This window comes from Cornus florida, unplaced genomic scaffold (genome assembly GCF_030987335.1).
Source record: "Cornus florida cultivar Cherokee Brave unplaced genomic scaffold, ASM3098733v1 CherokeeBrave_3.0.0_Hap2_Chr01, whole genome shotgun sequence".
In the NCBI taxonomy this organism is placed as follows: domain Eukaryota; kingdom Viridiplantae; phylum Streptophyta; class Magnoliopsida; order Cornales; family Cornaceae; genus Cornus; species Cornus florida.
In genome coordinates, this window is record NW_026775571.1 from 1,855,849 (window position 1) to 1,878,562 (window position 22,714).

General features: G+C 38.2%; 1 protein-coding gene across 2 annotated transcripts; it reads right to left on the reverse strand.

The window, feature by feature from the left end:
• Positions 1-2,708: 2,708 nt before the first annotated feature.
• On the reverse strand, positions 2,709-13,758 carry LOC132278951 (protein CHUP1, chloroplastic). Of its 2 annotated transcripts, none has more exons than XM_059780893.1 (8): positions 13,666-13,758; positions 7,586-8,243; positions 6,894-7,307; positions 6,673-6,804; positions 4,993-5,174; positions 4,779-4,890; positions 4,029-4,172; positions 2,709-3,278 (listed from the first exon to the last, which is right to left on the reverse strand). In XM_059780893.1, exons 1-8 carry the CDS (start codon positions 13,692-13,694, stop codon positions 3,165-3,167), a joined length of 1,785 nt encoding a protein of 594 aa, XP_059636876.1. In that variant the 5' UTR covers positions 13,695-13,758; the 3' UTR covers positions 2,709-3,164. The 2 variants fall into 2 exon arrangements, with proteins under 2 accessions (XP_059636876.1, XP_059636941.1); XM_059780958.1 differs by lacking the exon at positions 13,666-13,758 and adding an exon at positions 8,374-8,649.
• Between the last annotated feature and the right edge of the window lie 8,956 nt (positions 13,759-22,714).

The following is a 22,714-nucleotide window of genomic DNA, read 5'->3' on the forward strand; positions in this document are numbered from 1 at the left end:
TCCCAATTTAATCACACATAAACATGTAAATAAACTAGAGAATTAATAGGAAGAATTAAACCATAGAAACCATAGAACTATACCAAGATTCATTTTATTCACAAGGCTATAACATTAATCACAAGATATTATTTCCCAAAAAGTATGAAAAAGATAGAGGTTTAAATTACAAACTTGGGGCTCATCCAAGCCCCAAGGAGAAGTCTAGCCAATCATGGAGGAGGTGGGTATGATCTTGGAACCTCAAGGGTAATCCCCAAACATGGCTCCATCTTCTTCCTCTTCTTCTTTGTTGAATTCTAGAGATAAAGTGTGTGTAGATCTAGAGATGTGCTCTTGATGCCTCAACTCTTCTCTTTCTTCTAACCCTAATCTCTAACTTTTCTAGAGAGAGAAAATAAAATTACAATCAAAATAATATTGAAGACTAAAGATATATTACAAAATGGTTCAATTCCCCCTTTATATAAAGTCCTTGGAGTAGTGAACAAGTTATTAAACAATCCCTCAAAATATCTAATCCTGCAACTATGTGGTAGGTAGAGTTCGGGTGCGCGGGAATAAAATAGCTCACTGCCAGCACATTTTCAATCAATCGAAGAAATCTTTGATCGGTCAAAACTTCGATCGATCCAAAATATCTTCGATCCATCCAAATTTTCTGCATTTTTGACCTTTTTCCTGATTTTTCTGAAATCTTCTAGGAATTTTTGTTTGACTCCAAAAAGGCTATAATAGACCATTTTTAGCCCATTTGAACCTTATTAACCTGAAATAAACAAAAACACAAATAAGTACTAAAACGGGAAAATAAAGATAGATGAATGGACTAAAATACCCTCGCTTAAATGCTAAAATACGTCACATTTGAGCACTCATCACACCCCCAAACATAGATATTGCTAGTCCCTAATAATGAACTACAAGAAAAAGAAAGAAATAAACAACTATGTAATTATGAACTAGAAAGCAATAAAAGGATAGCGCCACTTTCGTAGGGAACACGATTGCATTTAGCATATGCAATAAGCCTTTTAAACCCCTAGGTTACCCCTAGTAAATGAGTGAAGTCTCGTAAGGATTTTCAGAAATGATACCCACAAACATTAAGCTCTTTCTCACTAAAGAGGTACCAATATACAAAACAAGCATTGGGAGAAAACTACCTCAAGTATACAATTTTTCAACCATTTCCAAGTAATCTCCCAAAATCTCAACACTAAGCAAGCAAGTATGGTCCTCCACACATCAAGATAATGATCATGTAAATCAAAACAACTCTAGAATCCTTTTTAAGTGAACCGGCATCAAATATGTTGCTATCTAAGCCAACTAAAGAAATAATCACATTCGGCATCAAACTAGCACACAAATCTAGTACCGATCATCAAAATAAAGAGTAGACCTTTTATAAAAGTTTTTTTCAACTAGGTGCGTGTATTCTTTTCACTTTTTTTTTTTTTTGGTACTAACCTAGAGGATCAAAGCTGCAAGCATGGTGCAATGTATTGATCTATTAAGCTTTCTAGCGATCCATCAGGTCGAGCGTTAGGTTAATGACTCCCAAACCGGACGGCTTTAAAGTATTAGGTGTTTAAACACCACTAAGGACTTATAAGCTCAAATTAACTAGGTTACAAATCAAAACAACCTCCATCTAGTCATTTCCCACTTTTCACCTTTGGGGAGAAGTCCTCACTTTTTTATTTGCTTTTGCAACTTTCTTTTATTATTATTATTAATTTTTTTTTTTTTTCAAGCATTCAATTATTAACCTAGAGATGTTTCCTGTCATTGCAGAGTCTAGGGAGGGTCTAATATACGTACGCAATCTTACCTCTATATACAGAGAAGTTCACTCTGCTAAAATGGTTCGGTGGGAGGTTTTTGGCTTGGCGGGTCTAAAAATTACTTACTTCCAATCATGTGGACTTCCCATTTGTTTTGTGCAATCATGTATTAAGAGAAATTGAGGGTATAAGAGTCTGCGTATTGAAAGCTATGCTCCATACATTAATATGTTTGGTACAGTGGAACAAAAAAGAAATGATAGCATTAGTTAGGAAGGAAAAGAAAAAAAGAAAATGAAAAGATAGTTTTAATTGTTTTGTCGTGTTTGGTTAATTAATATTGTAATCATGAATGGAGAAAGAAAGGAAATGAAACTATTCTAATGAATTTACTACCAAACTCCTTTTCATAAAGTTTGTCTTTCATAAAAATAAGAGCAAATTTGGTATTAACAAAGTTTCATTAAAAATATTAGCATTTCCTCCTATTTTTGAGAGAATAACAAAAGTTACAATTCACGTCTTATTCCAAATCTCTAAATCCTTCCTTTTCTTTTCTTTTCCTTTCCATCCAACATTTCATACCCAACACATTTTTTTATTTCCATCCACTCCCTTTCTTTTCTTTTCCTTCCATTTCCATTCTACCAAACTAGCCCCAAGGTTTCTTTTATTTTCAAACATCCATTTCGTAAAGAGATAACCTGATGCTTATCCGTGACGAATTTTCCAAACACCTGAAGGCTACATTCCAATGAAGTTGACACCACTTTTTGAAAATTGAAGCCAAGTGATGGAATGGGTATCCAACAACACCTTATCCAACGGTCACATTCACCACACGTGCACTACAATTTCTCTTGTAATAAATGGGAGTTCAAGGAAATTTTCAAGCATAAAGGATAAGACACTTGAAAGAGAGATGAAATTATTTTCATTATGTAACATATATAAAGAGTACAATATATAGATTGGTCTGAACCATCAAAACAGGATTATATTCAAAACTTTGAACAACTGGAATGGTCCTTCAGCCAGCTCCAGCCTCTATTGTGAAGGAATTTCGTTCTAGTGAATAAATAGGCTGAAGTTTGATTGGCGAAGACCCCACATCATCATCATTTGGACCTGCTATATATATCTCAAAACTGAACCTGCTGATATGCTACATTCTTTCTTACTTAACTCAAAGCTCTATATCACTGGTCAATGAACTAATTTTCCAGCCACACTGACCATGTTCCGCCTGCAGCTGTAGAATTGCCTTGAGACATTTGCCACACGTTTCCGGGTGCAAAGGAAAAGGAAAACTGAGGGCTTAGCTGCTAATCTTCATTGGACTGAACTGAGAGGGTGAAGATCTCAATTGGTGTTTTAGGATGTTGGTATGCCCACGAACAATTCTTGGGATCCTCTTAGGTGTCCTGGGACACGCTGCCTTATCTCTTCCAAAGCACATAATGTTTCTGAATCAAGCCCTCCAGCAAACTGCAGAAATGTATAATAAATAATAGAATTAATTAGGGATAGTTTACATATAGTAATGCACAAAGCCAGCGAATGATCAGCTATTTTTCGAAGATAAGCAGCCCGGCCTTTAATTATTATTAGGACTCTAGATTTATTCATCACTGAAGATTAGAACTTTGAGGGCCTTTCATACATTTGAAATACACATACAAAAGCTTTGTTCAAAAAGTAAGGAAAGCTCTGATTAAGTAGACAATAAAGACAACTTACCAATGATAAACAAGTTTAGGAAAAGATGTGTAGGATGGGACCCTAATATGAAATTCCTTACTTCCATATACAAACTAAACTATCCCAAACATGTTAATCAAATTTGTGAAGCCATGCCTTTTCTTGCCAACAACACCACATGCCATGTATTAGAAGTCAGATGTCAGTAACCTGTCAAATGATTGTCCCATCCTTGCATCTCAACCAGTGGCTCATTTTTAGTGCAATCTACTTGGGATGTGGTGATATTCATATAAAAATAAAAGCGTATTTTGGCCCAAAAGGTGCAGCCTTTAGAGCAGTAACTTTCCGGCATTTCCTGTCTTTTGCAATGAATAGAAGGGACCTACACACATTTGCTCCTACCCATGAATCATCCTTCTTCCCAATGGTTACCTTATCTCTACTTTCTTTCCAGTATTTGGTACATGAAGGATTGATTGACTGAGATAAATTTCATGACCACTGAGATGATGAAAAAAATTACTCAAGGATTACCTGGTGAGCCCTATACACAAAATGCACACCCTGAAGCAGCAGTGCTTCTTGTGTGGATTCCCTTTCTGAATATCGGATGGATTCAACCTCCAGTGTTACCCTCTTCATGTACATCTTGGCAAGCATCATAGAAGCCTTCTTTATCTGAATAGAGAGCACAAACGACTCATTAGTTTACCACAATTATAGTCTAACATGGTTATATGGGGCAATATAGAAGCCATAGTATAGAAACTTTATAACATAAAAAGTTATTCAGGATTGATGAATTACAAGAGAATAGAGCAGAAAACAAAGACTCAATTTATTGTCTTGAAGTGTAAACCCCCACAAATAGTTTGTCTCCATCACCTCTTTAGCAGTTTACTATTGCAAGGAGAATGACAACAAAAACAATAAAAGAAATGCTGAAATGTCCACAAGCTGTCAAGCTTTACATGCTTGAGCTATAGTCATTAACTTTCTCATATGGAAGCGAAAAAAAAATTATTTTTCAAATCCCGATTATACCTGTTACAAATTTATCTTTCTAGAAAAAATAAAATTAAAACAACACATAAAAGGACAGCTTACACCTATAAATGCGGACAGGTAGTGGGGAAAATTAGTTGTTGGGAGGGGATGAAAGGAGATCTTAAAACAATAGTCATACTATCTAAGAAACGAACGCTACAAATAAAAAAGATGATATCATGACACAAATTTCATAAATAAACCTAAAAGAAAGAAAATTGATTTTAAAGAACAAACCTTACTGATAATTCCGGAGTCGAGCATCCAGTCAATTGGAATTTTGTACCCTTGATAAGAGAGCACAACTGAGTGTCGGAGCTTAACTAACCTTTGTATGCTCCGCTCCGACCTAATATCATGATAAGAAGGACAAATTACAACTCTGTCAATTAAAAACAGGACAACTTTGGATAAGAAACCAAACAGAATGTTGTTTTCTCAAGGTTCATACTTGTCTAGTAGGCCTGCCATCTTCTTCAAGGCAATTCCACAAGGAATGCCAGCATCGTCCTTATAGGAAGAAACTTCACTTTCTAAAATTTTAAGGGCGCGATATTCAATTGCAGCTTCTCGCATGGTATCAGCTTTCCTCTCAGGCCAGTTGAAATGCTTTAGCACTGCACGCTCATCAGCCTGTAAAATATAAGATACATAGAAATTAATAAAACAAAGACAGATTTGAGTAATCTGCATCGCCAGAATGCAACTTTTACCACAACACAACCAGCATATTATTATTGACCAACATGTCCACATCAAAATTCAGCACCTCTTAGAAATAGACCAAAACACCAACCAATTAGACACAAACAACTTTATGCATTAGGACTATGAGGATTATCCAGAAGATTCACAACTAGAGCTGGAAATCATGTTACCTAAAACTTGAAATATTTACCATAAAGAAAGAGGGATGAAAAAAGTGCGTCCACAATTTTACCAAATTGAGACAGTAATAGAACGGAGCAGATATTGATTGTCAGACACGGGGATTGGGGACAACTTAAATTCTAGACATGGGGATACAGGTATTAATGCTTCTGTCCATCAATTGAGCTCGTAATTTATTAGCTTTGAATACCAAATGATTATTAATGAACTGATAAATAGCAAGCCTACATCAAAGAATGGTGTTCCATCAAGTTCCTTGTTGCATCTGGCATCAAACTCGTTGAAAGACAGTGAGATTCTGTCTTCGGAAAAAGTAGGAATAAGGGTCATGACAAAAGGTTAAAGGCAGTTGCATTGTGGTCCCTGTTAATCAAGAATGTTGTGAGCATGTGAGGACAGAGTGGGTAGAAGGTCTGGAAATCACAGCAGTAGCCCATGAACCTTTGTAGTACATAATATTATAAGATAGATATTATCCATCTTAGGAATGGTCTTATTAATAAAGTCATAAGATTCCGATTGGCTTTGATGATCTTTTGACTTTGACATTATTTTCAAAAAGTGACCATCTCTTAAGACTCAAACCCACATTCTCAACTTGTCACACCTAGCACTATAATCACAACGACTAACAATGCTCCAATTCACAGTTGAAAGACTATATAATACATATGTTAGTAAAATAACATGAAAAATGCCAACAAAGCCACATGGACAATCATCAGTGGGGTTGTAGTCCAAGTGGTATCCAGATATCATCCTAAGATCAATGTTTAGGGTTCTAGCTCCAAAAAGTGTGTTTTCTTAAAGCCAGCCAATATGAAGTACAGATGTTCTTTTAACATCAAGAAGTGATATTAATAATTAATGAAATCTACTCAAAATGACTAAGATACCTCATACATAAGAAGTCAATTATGAATGTGCATGTACCATTGATACTAATAATCATTTAAGTCAGTCCATTGAACCAGCTGTGTAATTCACCTATTCATGAAATCTAAAATATCCCTATAGAACATCAATTAGACACAACAATAATTAGGTGATTTTATACTGAATAGTAAAGACTAATTCTATCTTCAATCAACAACTCTATTTTGCAGATAGCCCCGAAAGCCTAAAGATCTTTATGACTTGATAAAGAGAGTAGCCCAATAACATGAAGGGAAGACAATATTATTTTGGTGTAGTTGATGATGTCTTAACAATTAGAACAAACTTGGAATGAAGAATTTACCAATGATGAGAGTTCATTGTCAAGCCAATCCATGAACTTGAGTACATCTTCAATATCCGTATAAGCAGCAGCAAGCACTTTCTGGATAAGACCATTAATGAATTCTCCTTTTGTTTCAATGTCTGATTTTATCTACAAGAATAGTCAGTCAATTACAGTTATAAGCAATATGAAATCAGCGAAAATAGAATTAACCATTAATAAATTTATAAGATGCTTACAGCTAGAAGATGAGCTGAACGATTTTGAATTTCACCAACTATGCTATTGTGAGCACTGCTAACACCGGATTTGCTGTAACTCGCTTGTACTGTAGGATTTTTCTTCACGTCACGCTTTGCCAATGAATGATAGAATTCTACAATTGCTGGAGCCTTTGGAGGTATAGCTGCTCTGGCTGAACGCCTAGGTGGAAGTGGTGGCGGAGGTGGTGGAGCGGAGGGACAATCTGGAACCTTTCCTTGTACTTGTGCAACACTGGAAGATGGAGGTGTTGCTGGTGATGGTGATATGATCATTCCCTTGCTTGCTTCATTGTTTGACTCCTTTATAGTTTTTTGGTGTTCCAATTTGTTGGCAATGAGTTTCTGAATGTCTTTAAATTTTGGGCTCTGGTACTCAGAAATTGACACTCTCTTCATCCACACAAAAAGAAAAAGAAGGAAAAACAAAAATTAAGTGTTGATTGTAAGAACATGACTGAAGACATTCAAAATTTGTGTTATAGTATATGATAAAATTGCAGCTTTTTTCAAGCAATCATCATATGAAAATTTAAAAAAACCAAACTGGGTTTTACAAAGATAGTACAATTATGGATACATGATAATAATTTCCAAAAAATTAAAACAAAATTATGGGAGAGGTTAGAGCAATTACAAAACCATTAATACTGCAATTGACTAATTCTCACCTGTTCTCGAAGGGTGAGAGCTGCAATCTTTGCTTCTGCTGCGACAAGATTATCAGAGAGCTTCCTGTTCTGAGACTGGAGCTCCATATTCAAGCTCTGCATCTTCTCCAACTCTGCTTTCAACTCCATTACCTCAGACTGCAGATTCTTGATCACAATATCATTAGGCACAATCTTCTCCTGCAATAATTCCTTCTTCTTTTTCCCATCTAAATCATCTTCATTCCTTTTAGAACTGGCATCCATAGGCGGCCGCTGCCTTCGAGGCCGAGCATATTGCTCCACCGCCACCGGGCGGTTCCCGGTCCGAACCACGCCCTTGACATCCTCCAAGTCCCTTCCTTTATGAGATTGTGATCCCATCCCCACAACGGCAACATCATCCCCAGATTTGGGTTTGCTGAGAACAAGTGACCTCCTTGGCTTTTGAGGAACAGACTTGGCTCTTGATTTGGAAGATGGTGATTCCCCATTCATAGTATCAGGTTTCGGTGAGTCCTTTGCTGCTTTAGAGGAGACCCTAAAACGAGATGGGTTTGTGGTGGTGGTGGTGGTGGTGGTGGAAAATGAGACACTGCTGGGCTTTCCCTCACCCTTACTTCTTGTTGCAGTAGTCTCTTGCTTCATGGCTTCAATTTTTCTTGAGACTTGAAATATTCTGCAAATTTATATATATAAGAAAATTTGTACACACCCAGACACACGCATTATAACACCATTAAAGAAGAGAGTAAATTAGTGGCGGTGGTGGTGTTTGTGAACCAAAATCATATACAATGTATTATGACCTGAAAACAAGGTAGTATAGTATAGCCTGTATAGAGGATAGGGTTTGAGTTTAGGCGTTGACTTGATGAATTGGGATGAGAGAGCAACATAGAGAGAGCATCAATGGTTGGCCTCCCAAGGAAGAACAACCACCATGCACCCACAAGACAAGAAGCTTCATTAGTGGTTCTTCTTCTTCTTCCTCACCCAACCCACATATTAATTTCAATTTATTTGGTCAAAAACCAAAATTTCCAAATCAGATTTTTGGCAATCACACAAACAGCAAACCACCCATGGCCCATTCCTTTCGCCCTCTTATTACTTGTTAATGTGTCTTATTACTCGTTAATGTGTGCGTGTGTATATATAACTATATATACCTCTAGTAATGCTGGCATTATATATATATATATATATACACAGTCACACAAATCCCTACCTCAGCCGTTGGATTAGGTGACCTTGCCACATACATTACATTAGTAATTTAGTAGTCCTTGCATAAGAATGTGAGGTAGAAGTAATTGCTTAAGACGGATAATTTTGGATCTGTATGCATTTGTATATATTGGTGGTATAATTTTTTTAAAATTATATTACTTTCGTCTTAAAATTAATGTTATTTGTGAGTCACAATTTTTCAAATACGACACATACTTTTTGAGACGGATGTAACATCACTCTTACACAATTTTATTCTTATTTTCACTTAGTGTAATTTAAATTTTGTTACTTTCAAACTTTTATTCTTGAATTTGATTCTTGCTCCTCCTCTTACTCTTTCTCTACCTTAAAGTACTGCCATTATGCATGCACACAGAGTCACACACATACGTATCTCAACCGTTGGATTGGATTGGGTGGTCTTGTCACTAAACCATACATTGATTTTGAAAACATTTGGGTCCATGGTGGCATACACGAGGTAGAAAGAAACAAGCCAAAAAAGAATAATAGGACAGCATATATTAAATAACCAACGTAATACTAGTACCACGAGGAATGATTAGAAAATGACCACCAATTTAAAGAGGGACCGTCTAATTTATTCACTTTAGCCAAACACAGTGGCTTCCAACTTCAATGTAAAGTAAAGTTAGTGCCAAAATAAAATCCAAACCTCATCACTCACGGGTACTTTTTGGATCTCACAACCTTTTGTGCATACTATCACCACCACCTGTGCACCTAAAGTTTTCTCCTTTTAACACGTATCATTACTTACATATCTATACACACACACACAAACATATTCAACCTACCATTCCCATGTCAGGAGGAGCATAGTTTAAATTTTAAGCTTCTTGTTGAGGATGAATTGTTAAATATTAGTGTTGTTGAAGGGCATCTTAGTTTTTATTTTATTCCAAAAAATAATAATAAAAATTAAAAAAAAATAAAAATCACAACTCAAAGAACGTGTTGATAAAGAATTATAATTTTGGCAAATTGAGCCAAAATGAAAAATCGTATAATCCATTGGGAGAGGTCCATTTTGCCTAATATTTTCTCATGCCATAAATAAATTCCATTGAAAAGAATTATTTTGATTTGCAAGCATACAAAATTCGGCTTAAATACTAATTGTACAATAAATGGTGTCATAATGATTAAGAAAAAAATACCATAATAAATAAAGTCATAAACTTCCAAAAAACACATATAACCTTAAAACATAGGAGAGCCAGAGCTTTGGAAAGCAACAAATCATCAACTTCTGGTAGGAGAGGAAAAATAGTATTATATGATATTGAAGAGTATAAATAGGTTAGAGCAATGTCATGAACAAGAAAGAGAACAACGTATGAATATTCTAGTTAAACGAATGGCCACTCCATAGAATCAACAAGATAATTATTGCCTACTAAAAAAAAGTACAATCAAGGGTCTGGAATCTGAATTGTGAGGAATTGTAATCGTACTAATAATTATATATATTATTTTTTAATTATATAATTACTAATATATATACTTATATTTACCCAAAATACAAATACACACGTGCGCGCACACACGTGCCTATATTTACCAAATATATGTGTCACTCAAGGTATTGCTAAAAATATAAAAAATTAAAAACGGGAATTGGAACCGAATCATGTTCCAATAGTTTCGGTTCCAATTTTTAAGAACAGTTGGCAATGATTCCAGTTCCGTCATGTACCGTACCTAACAATTATTGCTTTCAATAATAATTATATATACATATATTATCTTGAGAAATATGCTATTGAATATAAAAATATATCAATTCTTAAATTATAAAATTGTCCAAAACCTTGTGAATAAGTATGGAATAGGTCATTAGACACTAACAATTCGGGCAGTTCTATAATTTACAATATATACATGTTTATATTCAATAACATTTTTTTCTTAAAAGGGGCAATAAAATCATTTTACCTCTTTATTAAGGCACCATTTGTGCAGGGATTATTGCCTATCTCCAGAATTCAATCAAGCCTCAAACGATCCAACCTTTTTTATTGGCAACACTATTAGGTTCAATAGCTAATCACTTTTCATAGTGTGCAAGAAAAAACAAAAAAAAAAATTGAAAATTCTCGAGCTTTGAATTAAGGATACTTTGGTTCATGATGTCAAGTAAGAAATGTGTGGTTCTTATATATGCCTCTCAAGAATTTTCTTCATAAATGTGTGTTATTTCCACAGTTCATAAATTAATACTACGTAGAATGCATTTTCCATGTTATAAAACCTTGTTCAAATTCATGTATTGATCACCTATTAAATAGGCTTCACATAATTATATATGAACTCAACTTAAATTGTTTCAGTATCTTCACTGGAGAATTCTAGAAGTCAAATCTTAACATATTTATATGTATTAGGAAAAAAAAAAACCATATTTATATGTAGAATAAATTGCACTCACACCCTTGAGGTTTGGATTAATGTCACTCAGCGGACGGTCAATGTACTAATTCGCATTAAGGTTTCAAAAGTTATCACACACACCCCTTTACCCGAAAAAATGACCATTTTAAGCTTTGACTTAATCAACAAATACAAAAAATTGTAAATTACAAATATAATCCTGTAAACTAAATTTTGAAGGACCAAAATAACTCTCTCTCTAACCCACCATACCCCTTCTCTCTACCACCAGACCATACCCCCTCTGTCTCTCTCATTAGAAGCACCGCCACCACTTGCCATTTAGAGGCAAAGTCCCCTATGAAAGCTACGAGACCGTACACAACTACCGACGCACAAACATATTCATCGATGATGGTGGTGATCGAGACCCAATATTAAGATTTTGTATGAGGAGGAGAGAGAGGAAGAGATAGATACGAAGAAGAAAAAGAAGAGCTAATTACCGGAGGAAAAAAAAAAAAAAAAAAAAGTCATTTAAGGGTATAAATCTTTGAGGCCAATATTTAGGTATTGATTAGAGTTTAATTAAAAAAATGTGATGAGGCGCCAGAGAAGAGAGAGAAATAAATATTTATTTTATGATATAAATTTTTAAGGCCTACTATTAAATTTTTATATTCATTAGTTTTTAATAATATTCAAAAATAATTATAATACAACTTCTATATAGAATTTTAAAATTTTAAGGTCTTTGTAATTGTTGGAACCTGAGACAACCACCTAAATTTGAGGCGCTTTCAAATTTGAAGCCCTAGGAACTGCCTGAGCTAGGGCCTTGTTCAAACAACACCACTAATAAATCTTAACATGGCTAAGGGTGTGTTTGGTAGGGTTGATTTGGAGAGATAGGGAGAGAAAAGAAAAGAGAGAATAGTGTAAGTTTGTGTTTGGGTAAGTTAAGTGCAGGGATAAGGAGAGATAGGAAGGGATAGCTATCCCTCCTTATCTCTTATTTGCTTTCTTTTCAATTTTGAGAAGATAGGAGAGAGATAGGAGAGAAAGCATAATGATTTTAAGTAATATTTTGATAATACCAAAATTATCCTCCACAAATCAATATACAGATTTATTATTCCATTCAAGTCCTATGGTTATGAAAGGGTAAAAAAGTAATTTGTCTACTATCATTTCTTTTCTTTTCTCTCCTCTCTATCTTATCCAAACAAGAATAACTATCATTTCTTTTCTTTTCTCCTCTATCTATCCAAACATAAATAAAAATTATTCATATCCTTTCTTTTCTCTCATAACTAATACTATCATTTCTTTTCTATTCTCCCCTATCTATTCAAACACACCCTAAAAGGTTTAAAGCTAATTGAGACAAACACACCCTAAAGGTTTAAAGCTAATTGTCGTGAGCTTGATAATTGTCTCATGCGGAGTAAATAATACAACAAAACCACAATTAGTTTAAGATTCGACCACTTCTTCACATGTGAGTCACTGTACTTGCTAACATCTAGTTGAGCAGGGCTTTTAGGTTTTTTTACAAGGGACCACTCTCTCAAAATTGAAAGTAATTGGGACCGTCGAGATTGATCATGATATATATATATATATATATATATATTAAATTTAATGTGTTTGGGACCATTTGTCCTAGCAGAGTGGTGATGGTGTTCTCAATTAATGTAATAGGAGAGCATGTCACGTGTGACCAACAATTTCAACGTTGAATTATCTACCCAGACCATGCATACATTGTTTCTTTTGTTGCCTAATACAATTAGGCATCAAAACATGGACAATACCACTACTTTAATAAAAGTTAGTCGTTACAAACGCGCAAAATATTGTACTTTGATTTATCAGACAATACACATAACACCATTGGCACAATTCAGGAAGGACACAGAAAAGTATGTGAGTGGGAACGGTTTTAATTAAAAAAATAAAAATAAAAATCATTAGGACAATAATGAAATATTTTTATAATTGCAGGTGTGATAATTTTACACTAGTTTATAAATCAGAAACTTAGAGCTAGCTCGGTTTGGCACTCAAAAACGATTATATAAGACAATTGTTTTAACACAGATGTTTTTTTAACGAAGTTTTTAGAAATTGTAGATCAAACCGATTATTTTTAGTTGAACTGTGCACTAAACCAAACAAGCCCTTATGATTTTGTATTTGTGTTTTTGGGTATACTCCAATGTTTTTATTTGTTTGTAAATGGAAGAAAAAGGAGGAAGTTACCCTTTTATGAGATTCTTAAAAACAGTCTCCTTGATATGTTATATGGGTAATTGTCGTGGTATAGCTAGCAAATCAAAATGGAAAAGGAATTGCAATGGACAATGCATATAACATATAATAATAACATAGAAATGAGAATAAGTAGTGCAATTAATAATATTAGTGTGTGTGTATATATATATAAGAGAAGGAAGAGAGAGTAGTACCTTGAAATCAATATAGTGATGATGATCATATATGCAGAGCTACATAGCTAGGAAAAGAGAGAGAAGTTGCAGGTGAAGGAAGGAGAAAGATTGTGAGGTGAATAATGATGGATGGTGAGTTTATTTTAAAGAAATTAAAGGGAGGAGTTTTAGTGTGAACGGAGATGTACGTTCAGTTGCAACTTCACATCAAATGAATTGTCAATTTGTTAGCTTTTTGATGGAGAGAGCTACTAGCTTCTCTCCAATTAATTAACATCAATTACTTTAACGTTACCTTCACGACTCTTTCTAGCTAACTTCTTCTTCCCTTTGCCCCTTTTATTAATTTATAATCCATCAACACAAATTTCACCTCCTTAACTACTCTCTCTCTTGAACAATATATATATATATATATATAATGAAGACATTTGCGTTAATTCGATGTTAGCAAACATTCCAACCCAAACATAAAAAGTTGAATCTGGTGATTGCTGGCCATCTGAGGCATTAATCAGATGACCAGCAAGATATCACTTTGGCTGTGTGTTTGGATTTTTTAAAAATATAGTTTTCATGTCTAAATGATTATTATTAGAGGGATTAAAGCTATGTAATGATTGATAATTGCTTATGCGTCACTGTGGCTTAGTATTCCTTAGAAAAATTTTCTAAATTTTTCATTATTAACCCATTGAAAATCTAATTTGATGGTGTGTGTGAGTATATATATATATATAGAGTAAATTGTATTCAAATTTGGAAAACCGACAATTGCATTTCTTATTGTGAGATCCTTAAAGCAAATCCAAGAGTGGTTGAGTAGTGGGGCATCGGTTGAGGTGGGGGGATGTTTATGGCTCTCTACTCACTTTTATTCTATATTCCCAATTTTATTGCTCTTTCCTTTGTTTTTAGGATATATATCTATCTCTTCTTCCTCTTTTCAGCTTCTAGAAAAATCAGTTTGAACTTTCAGATATATGAAGAGTAACTCAATCACTCGGTATAGGTGCAAAATTCCGCTCAACCAATAATGATTAAGAAAAATCAAACAACTCACTCAACAAACAATATAAATAAACAAGAACAGTATATAGAGAAGCGTAGAATTGCTTGATCCTTTTATTGGAGGTCTTGACCTCTATTTATACATAAAAAGTAGTAAAATTATGGTAGGACTTGCATTGCTTGTCCTCCAATTCTTTCCATGTATGACTTTCTTTACAATTAGAATTCTTTCCATTATTTAATTTTCCATGCACAGAACTTGCCTTGTACAGAATTTCCTATCTCAGAATTTCCCTTCTATGGTAAATCCTTCAACTGGTAGGACTTGTGCATTCTTGAATAACTGAGCTGAACATACTTTGATCCGGCTAGGCTTGAATAACGGACCGGATGTTAAATATTAACAAGTTGGGCTGATGACCTCTTGATTCGGCCTTGATGGAGATTGGAAGATAAATGACAATGGTCTTGGGCTATAAATACACTCAATTTGGGCTTGAGCATGACGGGCCTTTGGAAGATAGATTTACATTTGTGATGACGTGGAATATTCTTATTGGAGGGAGTTTTTTCCCTCCACACTTTGCCCCAAATTTCATTTTTAATTGAGTGACGGCTCCCATTAAAGAGGGAATTGAAACCGGTTTTTTACTTTACTTCAGAGACGGTTCGAGGACTTTCATTATTACTCCGTTGTACAAGATTCTGCAAGAGTTACATTCGCCCTAGCTGCACTCCTGCGTTCTTCATTCCATCGCTTTGTCAGGTTAGTTTTTTTTCGCATCTTTCTCTTCAATCTTTCATTATGAGTACTTCATCTACTCCCGAACGTATAGACATTGGGGATTCTGAATCCACACCTTCATCTTCCCTCGTTCGCATTAGGGTTCCCCCTCCTAGGGTTTCTACAGATCGTCCTTCGTTGAATCAATTAGGTACTTCCTCCCTTCCAGCCAAGACATCCACCTCAGGCTCTGATAATGTTCTTACTCATGAAGAGAGGAAAGCAATCATCTCTATTCGCCGCATCAAGTTCTCTGTTGCTTCGGTAATGGAAGAATTTGATATTCCTGAGGGAGTAGAAATTGTAGAATATCCCGAGGGTGCCGATTTTACCTCCGGCGAGGGAATTGAAGAAAGTGAGTTGCTTCTTTCGGTCGGGCATCTTAGCGCCCTTCGGTTCCCTCTTTACCCCTTCTATCATTTAGTTTTCAACAAGTTAGGTCTTGCCCCCCTTTAGGTAAATCCTAATTTCTTTCGCATCCTTTCGGCACTATTGGTGCGCCGGAAATTAGAGGCTTTGGATTTGACCTTTGCCGACCTTCTGCTTACTTATAATATATCTAAGCATGGGACCGAGCCTGGTCGCTTCTTTTTTACCTCTACCCTTCATCAGAGGATATGCACGAACCTTCCTTCATTCGAGAAGAAGTGGAAAGAAATGATGGTTATAGTTAAAGGAAAATGGTTCGTGCCCCAATCAATTACGCTCCCCATCCCGCGCAAGTTCGGGAAGTTAGGTATAGAATACTTAACCTCCCTTCATACCAAGTGTTCTGGCTGTTTTCCTTGCCAAGTCTTAATGTTTCACCGTACTTATGAATTTCTTGGTGTTGTTTCAGCTACATTCCCATCCTCCGCAGCAAGGAACAGACTTTCTTTTCTTGAGGAACGAGTCTGGAGTGACCCCTCGCCTATCAAGGACCTGCTAACTTCTTCAAACCTCAAGGATATTGCCTCCAGTGCTGTTGCTGCAAACCTCATAGATCTGTCTCTACCATCCTTTGATAGTTTCCCCATGACTGAGGAGGAGATATGGAGGGCTGAGGCTTTAAAAAAGAAAGCCGAAGATGCCCAACCTTTGGTCGTTATTAAGTCTACCGAGGGTGAGGTGGAGGCTGAGGAACCACCAATGAAGAAATCTCGCCTCAACCCCCCATCCTCTGGCAAGGGCAAGGTCCCTTCTAAAAGCAGAGGGAAAAAGGCTGGAGAGGCTGAACCTGAAGATGAACTCAGGGCATTTGTTCTGGCTGAAACTAGGGCTCCTTGGACTTCTTCCTTCACTAGGGCTGACAAGTCAGTCCTGCATTCAGGGGATTCTGTTATCACAGACCCTTCAGCTGCACTGGCTGTGGCCCGAGGGATGTGGCTCCCAAAGGACGAGGAAGCCATCAGCCAAATGGGGTTGGAACAACTACTCCCCTCTGCCCCGGTCCGGGCCATAGAGGTTCGTATTGCTCCTTCAGAATTATGTTACTCTTGCTTACTCATGTTTCCATTTATGCTCATATTTGTTCCTCTGTTATACAGAGTCTATACCACACCATGGCCCTCTGCGCCACCGCTGAAGCCCAAACCCTCTCCATCAAGAAACTGGAGAAGGATCTTGACAATGCAGAGAAGAGAGCCACCACTACCTCTACCAATCTAAAGATAGCTATTGAAGCCAAGGATGTGTATAAGAGGCAGTTGGCTGCCTCTGAGGCTAAGGTGGATTCTCTTCAAGCCGAAATTCAACGCCTGACCGAGGCTCTTACTACTTGCTTCAAGGCGGGGAAGCAAATGCAGGGGCGCTACTCCTGTCTGGCACACCTGGCTAGTGCTAAAGCGTTCCGGTCTGGCTATAATCAGGGCTCAGGCCCCAGGACGATGGATCCGGATGCTTTTGACAAGCAGGTGGGGGTGCACTTCCCATATGATGAAGGGCCACAAGCTTTGGAAGCTGAAATTCACTTTGCCGAGATGGTGAAGGCGCACCTGAAGGGCACTCCTAGCTCTTCTGCCCCTGCGGCTTCAATTCCTCCTACCCCAAGTCCTATTGTAGTAGATGCTTTTGAATCTACTCCTTTCGATCCGAAGAGGAAGTAGAACCATGTATTTCGTTTTTATTGACTGTATGTTTGGGATAATAAATATAATTTTTGTTTTAGGCTTTCAATACCTGATTTGTTTTTGCTGTATGCTTTTGAGATTGTTCATACTTTTCTGACTGGTAATGTTTTTATGACAAACAAAACACATTGTCTTTATGCTTCGGATTTGTGCTATCCGAGAAAAAGCAAGGATGGTGGGAAGAAGGAGATCCTTTTAACAGCTTAATTGATATCTCAGGATGATTCATATGGACAATGATCTAACTGTTAAGTGAACTCTTCTTGCCTTTGACTTGCCTGCAGTAGACGTATACATACTTTTTCTTTCTCGTGTGTTCCTGATGTGGGGTGGATCATGATGAACTTATGATATATCCACATCCACAGGGTATTAAACACTTGGAGTCCGGAGGAAAAAGTTCTGATCCGGCCACCAGAGGTCTGAAGCGAATTATTCCTCGGCACTGAGTGTGGAGGAATATTGCTGAATAGGACACTTTGGGTCCAAAGCTGTCTCGGACACTTAGGATCCGAGGCGAATTGTTCCTCGGCACTGAGTCGTGGAGGAATATTGTTGAATAGGACACTTAGGGTCCGAAACTGTCTCGGACACTTAGGATCTGAGGCGAATTGTTCCTCGGCACTGAGTCGTGGAGGAATAGTGCTGAATAGGACACTTAGGGTCCGAAGCTGTCTCAGACACTTAGGATCCGAGGCGAATTAAATACTCCCTGGCGCGGAGCCTGAGGGGAGGTTTTGCCGAGCAGGACACTTAGGGTCCGAGGCGAGATTTTTGCCGAGCCGAACACTTAGGGTCCGAGGCGAGATTTTTGCGGAGCCGGACACTTAGGGTCCGAGGCGAATGAACTACTCCCCGGCGCTGAGCCTGAGGAGAGGTTTTGCCGAGCTAGACACTTAAGGTCCGAGGCGAGATTTTTGCCGAGCCGGACACTTAGGGTCCGAGGCGAATGAACTACTCCCCGGCGCTGAGCCTGAGGGGAAGTTTGTTTATATTTTTTCTCAAACAACTTATCATGAGGCCGACGATTCAAAAATGATAAGAGGCCAAGAAAGCGAGTAACAGTGGCTGTGAAGTTTCCTATTTGTTGACTTTGGAGACTTTCCTCCTCCATTGGTACTTCCTTCTTGGCAACCAAATGTAGTGGACTACGCATATATGAACCGCATTTCTTTTCTATTTCTATCCGATGTGGGATATAGACTAAATTTTGTCAAAAAGGTCGGTGTAAGGAATGCTTCTTGTATCGAGCTTGACAGCCTTAAATACCAGTGGGCCCTCCTTACACCGTAATTAACTATTTGAATATTCCCATATATAACAGAATGTAGCACATACTTTTTTGTCGATGTGGGATAGAAAGTTTTAACCATAGGCCATAACTCATGTTTTTTTTTTTTCTTAAAAATCATTGTGACGAATGCTTTTTAACAGCTTGCTTCTAATTGTATAAAAATTGCATAGTGCGACTTGGCATGCATAAAAATTGCCTAATGCGACGCATGCATAAAAGTTGCATAATCATAGAGTAGTATGGCCCCCATTTTTATAGAAAGAAATGAATAGAGTAGAGTTGTACTGAATATATAAACAAAATAAAGAAAAGTTTGGCTGACTGTGGACATACTCAGCCTTATTTGTGAAGAATTTGTAGCAAAATTGACAAACTTATCTAATGGAAATACCTTTTAAAGTGTATTGCGTTCCAAGGACGCGCAATGGGACGTCCGCCAGCTTCGGCCAAACGATATGCTCCTTTCCCCACTACTTCAGTAACCCTGTAGGGTCCGGTCCAATTAGGTTCCAGTTTCTTTACATGAGCTGTCTCTTGCTTCAAAACCCAATCGCCTACCACAAAGCTCCTGAATCTGACGCGTTTGTTATAACTGTTACACACCTGCTGTTGGTATGCCGCGAGCCGAATTGCTACTGCATCTCTCCTTTCGTCCACAAGATCAAGGCTATGTTCGAGTTGTTGCTCATTGTTCCCTTCCAGTACCAAGGATGTCCGAAGGGTTGGGATTATGGACTCGGTAGGAATGACAGCTTCGGATCCATATGCCATAGCAAATGGGCTTTCTCCCGTGGGTCGTCTTGGAGTGGTTCGATAGGCCCAGAGCACTTGAGGGAGATTCTCGTACCATTTTGTCTTTAATTTCTCCAATTTTTTCTTTAAGCACCCAAATATCGTGCGATTAGTTATTTCAGCTTGCCCATTGCCTTGTGGATGACTAACTGCAGCCAATTTTTGCAGGATTCTATGTTCGTTAAAGAACTTTCTTGTACTTCTGTTATTGAGGTTCTTACCATTGTCCATTACAATGACTTTTGGTACCCCAAACCGGCAAATAATGTTGCTCCAAATGAAATGCTTTACTTCTTCGTGGGTGACACTAGAGAAGGCTTCAGCTTCCACCCACTTGGTGAAGTAATCCGTAGCTAGAAGCACATGCTCCTTTTTTTCCACGATTTTGGGTAACGGTCCTACTATATCAATCCCCCATTGGGCGAACGGCCATGGATTAGCCATGGCGTGCAAACCTTCGGCAGGTTGATGATTTACTGGACCATGGCACTAACACTTGTCACATCTTCTTGAGTATTCTTCGGCATTCCGAGCCAAGTATGGCCAAAAATAGCCTTGGGTTAGAATTTTGTGTGCAAAGGATCTTCCTCCCAAGTGATTTCCACAATCTCCTTCATGAATTTGTTTTATAATTGTGAGAGCCTTAGTAGGGGTTAAACACTTGAGATAAGGACCGGAGAATGACTTTCGGTATAACTGGTTATTGATGATTGAGTATTTAGCCGCGGTAAGCTTAAGCTTCCTTGCCTCAGCTTTTTGATTTGGGAGAACTCCCTCCTTGAGGTAGGCCTCGATTGGATCAATCCAGCATGGCTCGCGTGGAACTTCCGGGATCACCATCACCTCTTGCTGGGGATTAATGCTAGGTTCTTCGAGGACATCGATTGGAACAAGCCGAATCAACTCTTCGTCTGAAGATGATGCGGCTGTGGCCAATCGATCTGCTTCGGCATTTTCATCTCGTGGTAACTGATGGAATTCGATTTGATCGAACTCCCAGATGGCACTCTCTACAGCATCTTTGTATGACTTCATACGTTCCTCCTTGGGATAATAGTGCCCTGTCACTTGATTGATCACAAGCTTTGAGTCATTAAAAACTTTTAAACACCGTACCTGTAGCTGTTTAGCTAGCCGAAGTCCGGCAAGCAACGCCTCATACTCGGCCTCGTTATTAGTAGCTGGGAAATCTAGCCAAATTGACTGCTACAGCTTGGTACCCTCGGGTGTTGTGATGTCAATCCCGGCCCCTGCCCTTTTTCTGGTTGGAAGAGCCATCAACCCGTAACTCCCAGTATGGCTCTTGAAGTGTCGGCTCCTCAGATTAATCTTCATACTCCAGTAGGAAATCCGCTACTGACTGCCCCTTGTGAGATACCTTTGGTGCATAGGTGATATCAAAAGAGCTAAGTTCAATAACCCATTTTGTAATTCGACCAGACAAGTCTGGTTTAGCTAGGATAGCCCGTATAGGATGATTTGTAAGTACCACTATGCTGTGAGATTCGAAGTAATGTCGAAGTTTCCTCTTGGCATAAATCAACGCCAGGATTATCTTTTCTGTCTTGCTGTATCGTGTCTCGGCATCCGTCATCGTTTTGCTTGTGTAAAAGATTGGGTGCTGAACCTTGCCTCCTTTTTTGATCAACACTGCGCTTGTTGCTAGAGCTGATACTGCCAAGTACAGGATGAGAGCGTCTTCGGGCGTTGGAGCAGAAAGGATTGGGGGTTTTGTCATGTAGCTTTTCAATTGATTGAGAGCTTCATGCTGCTGAGGTCCCCACATATCTTTGTTTTTGGATCGAATAGCATCAAAGAAAAGTTTATACTTATCAGATAATCGGGATATGAACCGGCTGAGGGCTGCAATTCGGCCGGTTAGAACTTGCACTTCCCTGTGGGTTTTTGGCTCTTGGTTCTGTATGAGTGCCTTTGCCTGAGCCGGGCTTACTTCTATTCCTCTTTTATTTACAATGTGCCCGAGGAACTGTCCTGAAGAGACGGCAAAGGAGCACTTGGTGGGGTTCAGCTTCATATTGTACCTCTTGAGAGTATCAAAGACCTCCTGGAGGTGCTTCGGGTGATCCTCTTTCCGTATACTTTTGACTACCATGTCATCGATATAGGCTTCAACTGTATTCCCCAGTAGATTATTGAAAATTTTATTGACAAGTTGCTGGTAGGTGGCTCCGGCATTCTTTAGACCGAAAGGCATCACTCTGTAGCAGTAAGTGCCTGTCTTTGTGATGAAGGCGGTTTTCTCCTCATCTTCAGGATTTATGGGAATCTGATTATAGCCGGAGTATGCATCGAGGAATGTGAGCCTCTCATAACCTGTCGTAGCATCCACCATTTGATCAATCTTGGGCAGAGGGAAGCTATCTTTTGGGCAAGCTTTGTTAAGGTTGGTATAATCTACGCATACCCTCCATTTCCCATTCTTCTTTTGAATGACTACTACATTTGAGAGCCATTGTGGACATTGCACCTCTCGAATAAATCATGCTTGTAATAGTTTATTTACTTCCTCGGCTATTATGCGATTCCGTTCAGGTGCGAACCGTCGGTGCCTCTGCTTGACTGGCCTGAATTCTGGGTTAACCCTCAAACTATGGCATGAGACCGTAGGATCGATCCCCACCATGTCCGAGTGATCCCAGGCAAAGACATCCGAATTGCACCGAATGACCCTGATCAATGCTTCCTTCTCTTCGGCTGTGCAAGATGAGCCAATGTAGGTGACCTTCTGAGGGTCTCCGAGGACTACCTCTATAGCTTCGAGGGACTCCTCGGTCGGTGCTTCAGCCTCGGCTTCTTCCACTGCCTTGAGATACTTGGGCAAAGGATACTGTAACTGCTATTTGATTACGTCTTTGGGACTTACCTCTGACTGGGGTGATTTCGACGCCTTCTTTGCTTCATGTAGCGTTAGCATGTAACATTCTTTTGCAGCAACCTGGTCTCCCCAGAGGTCGATGACCTCCCTGCCATCCGGGGATAAACACCTCATTACTTGATGAAGAGTAGAGGGGACTCCGTTCATACGATGGATCCAACCTCTCCCCATAATGAGGTTAT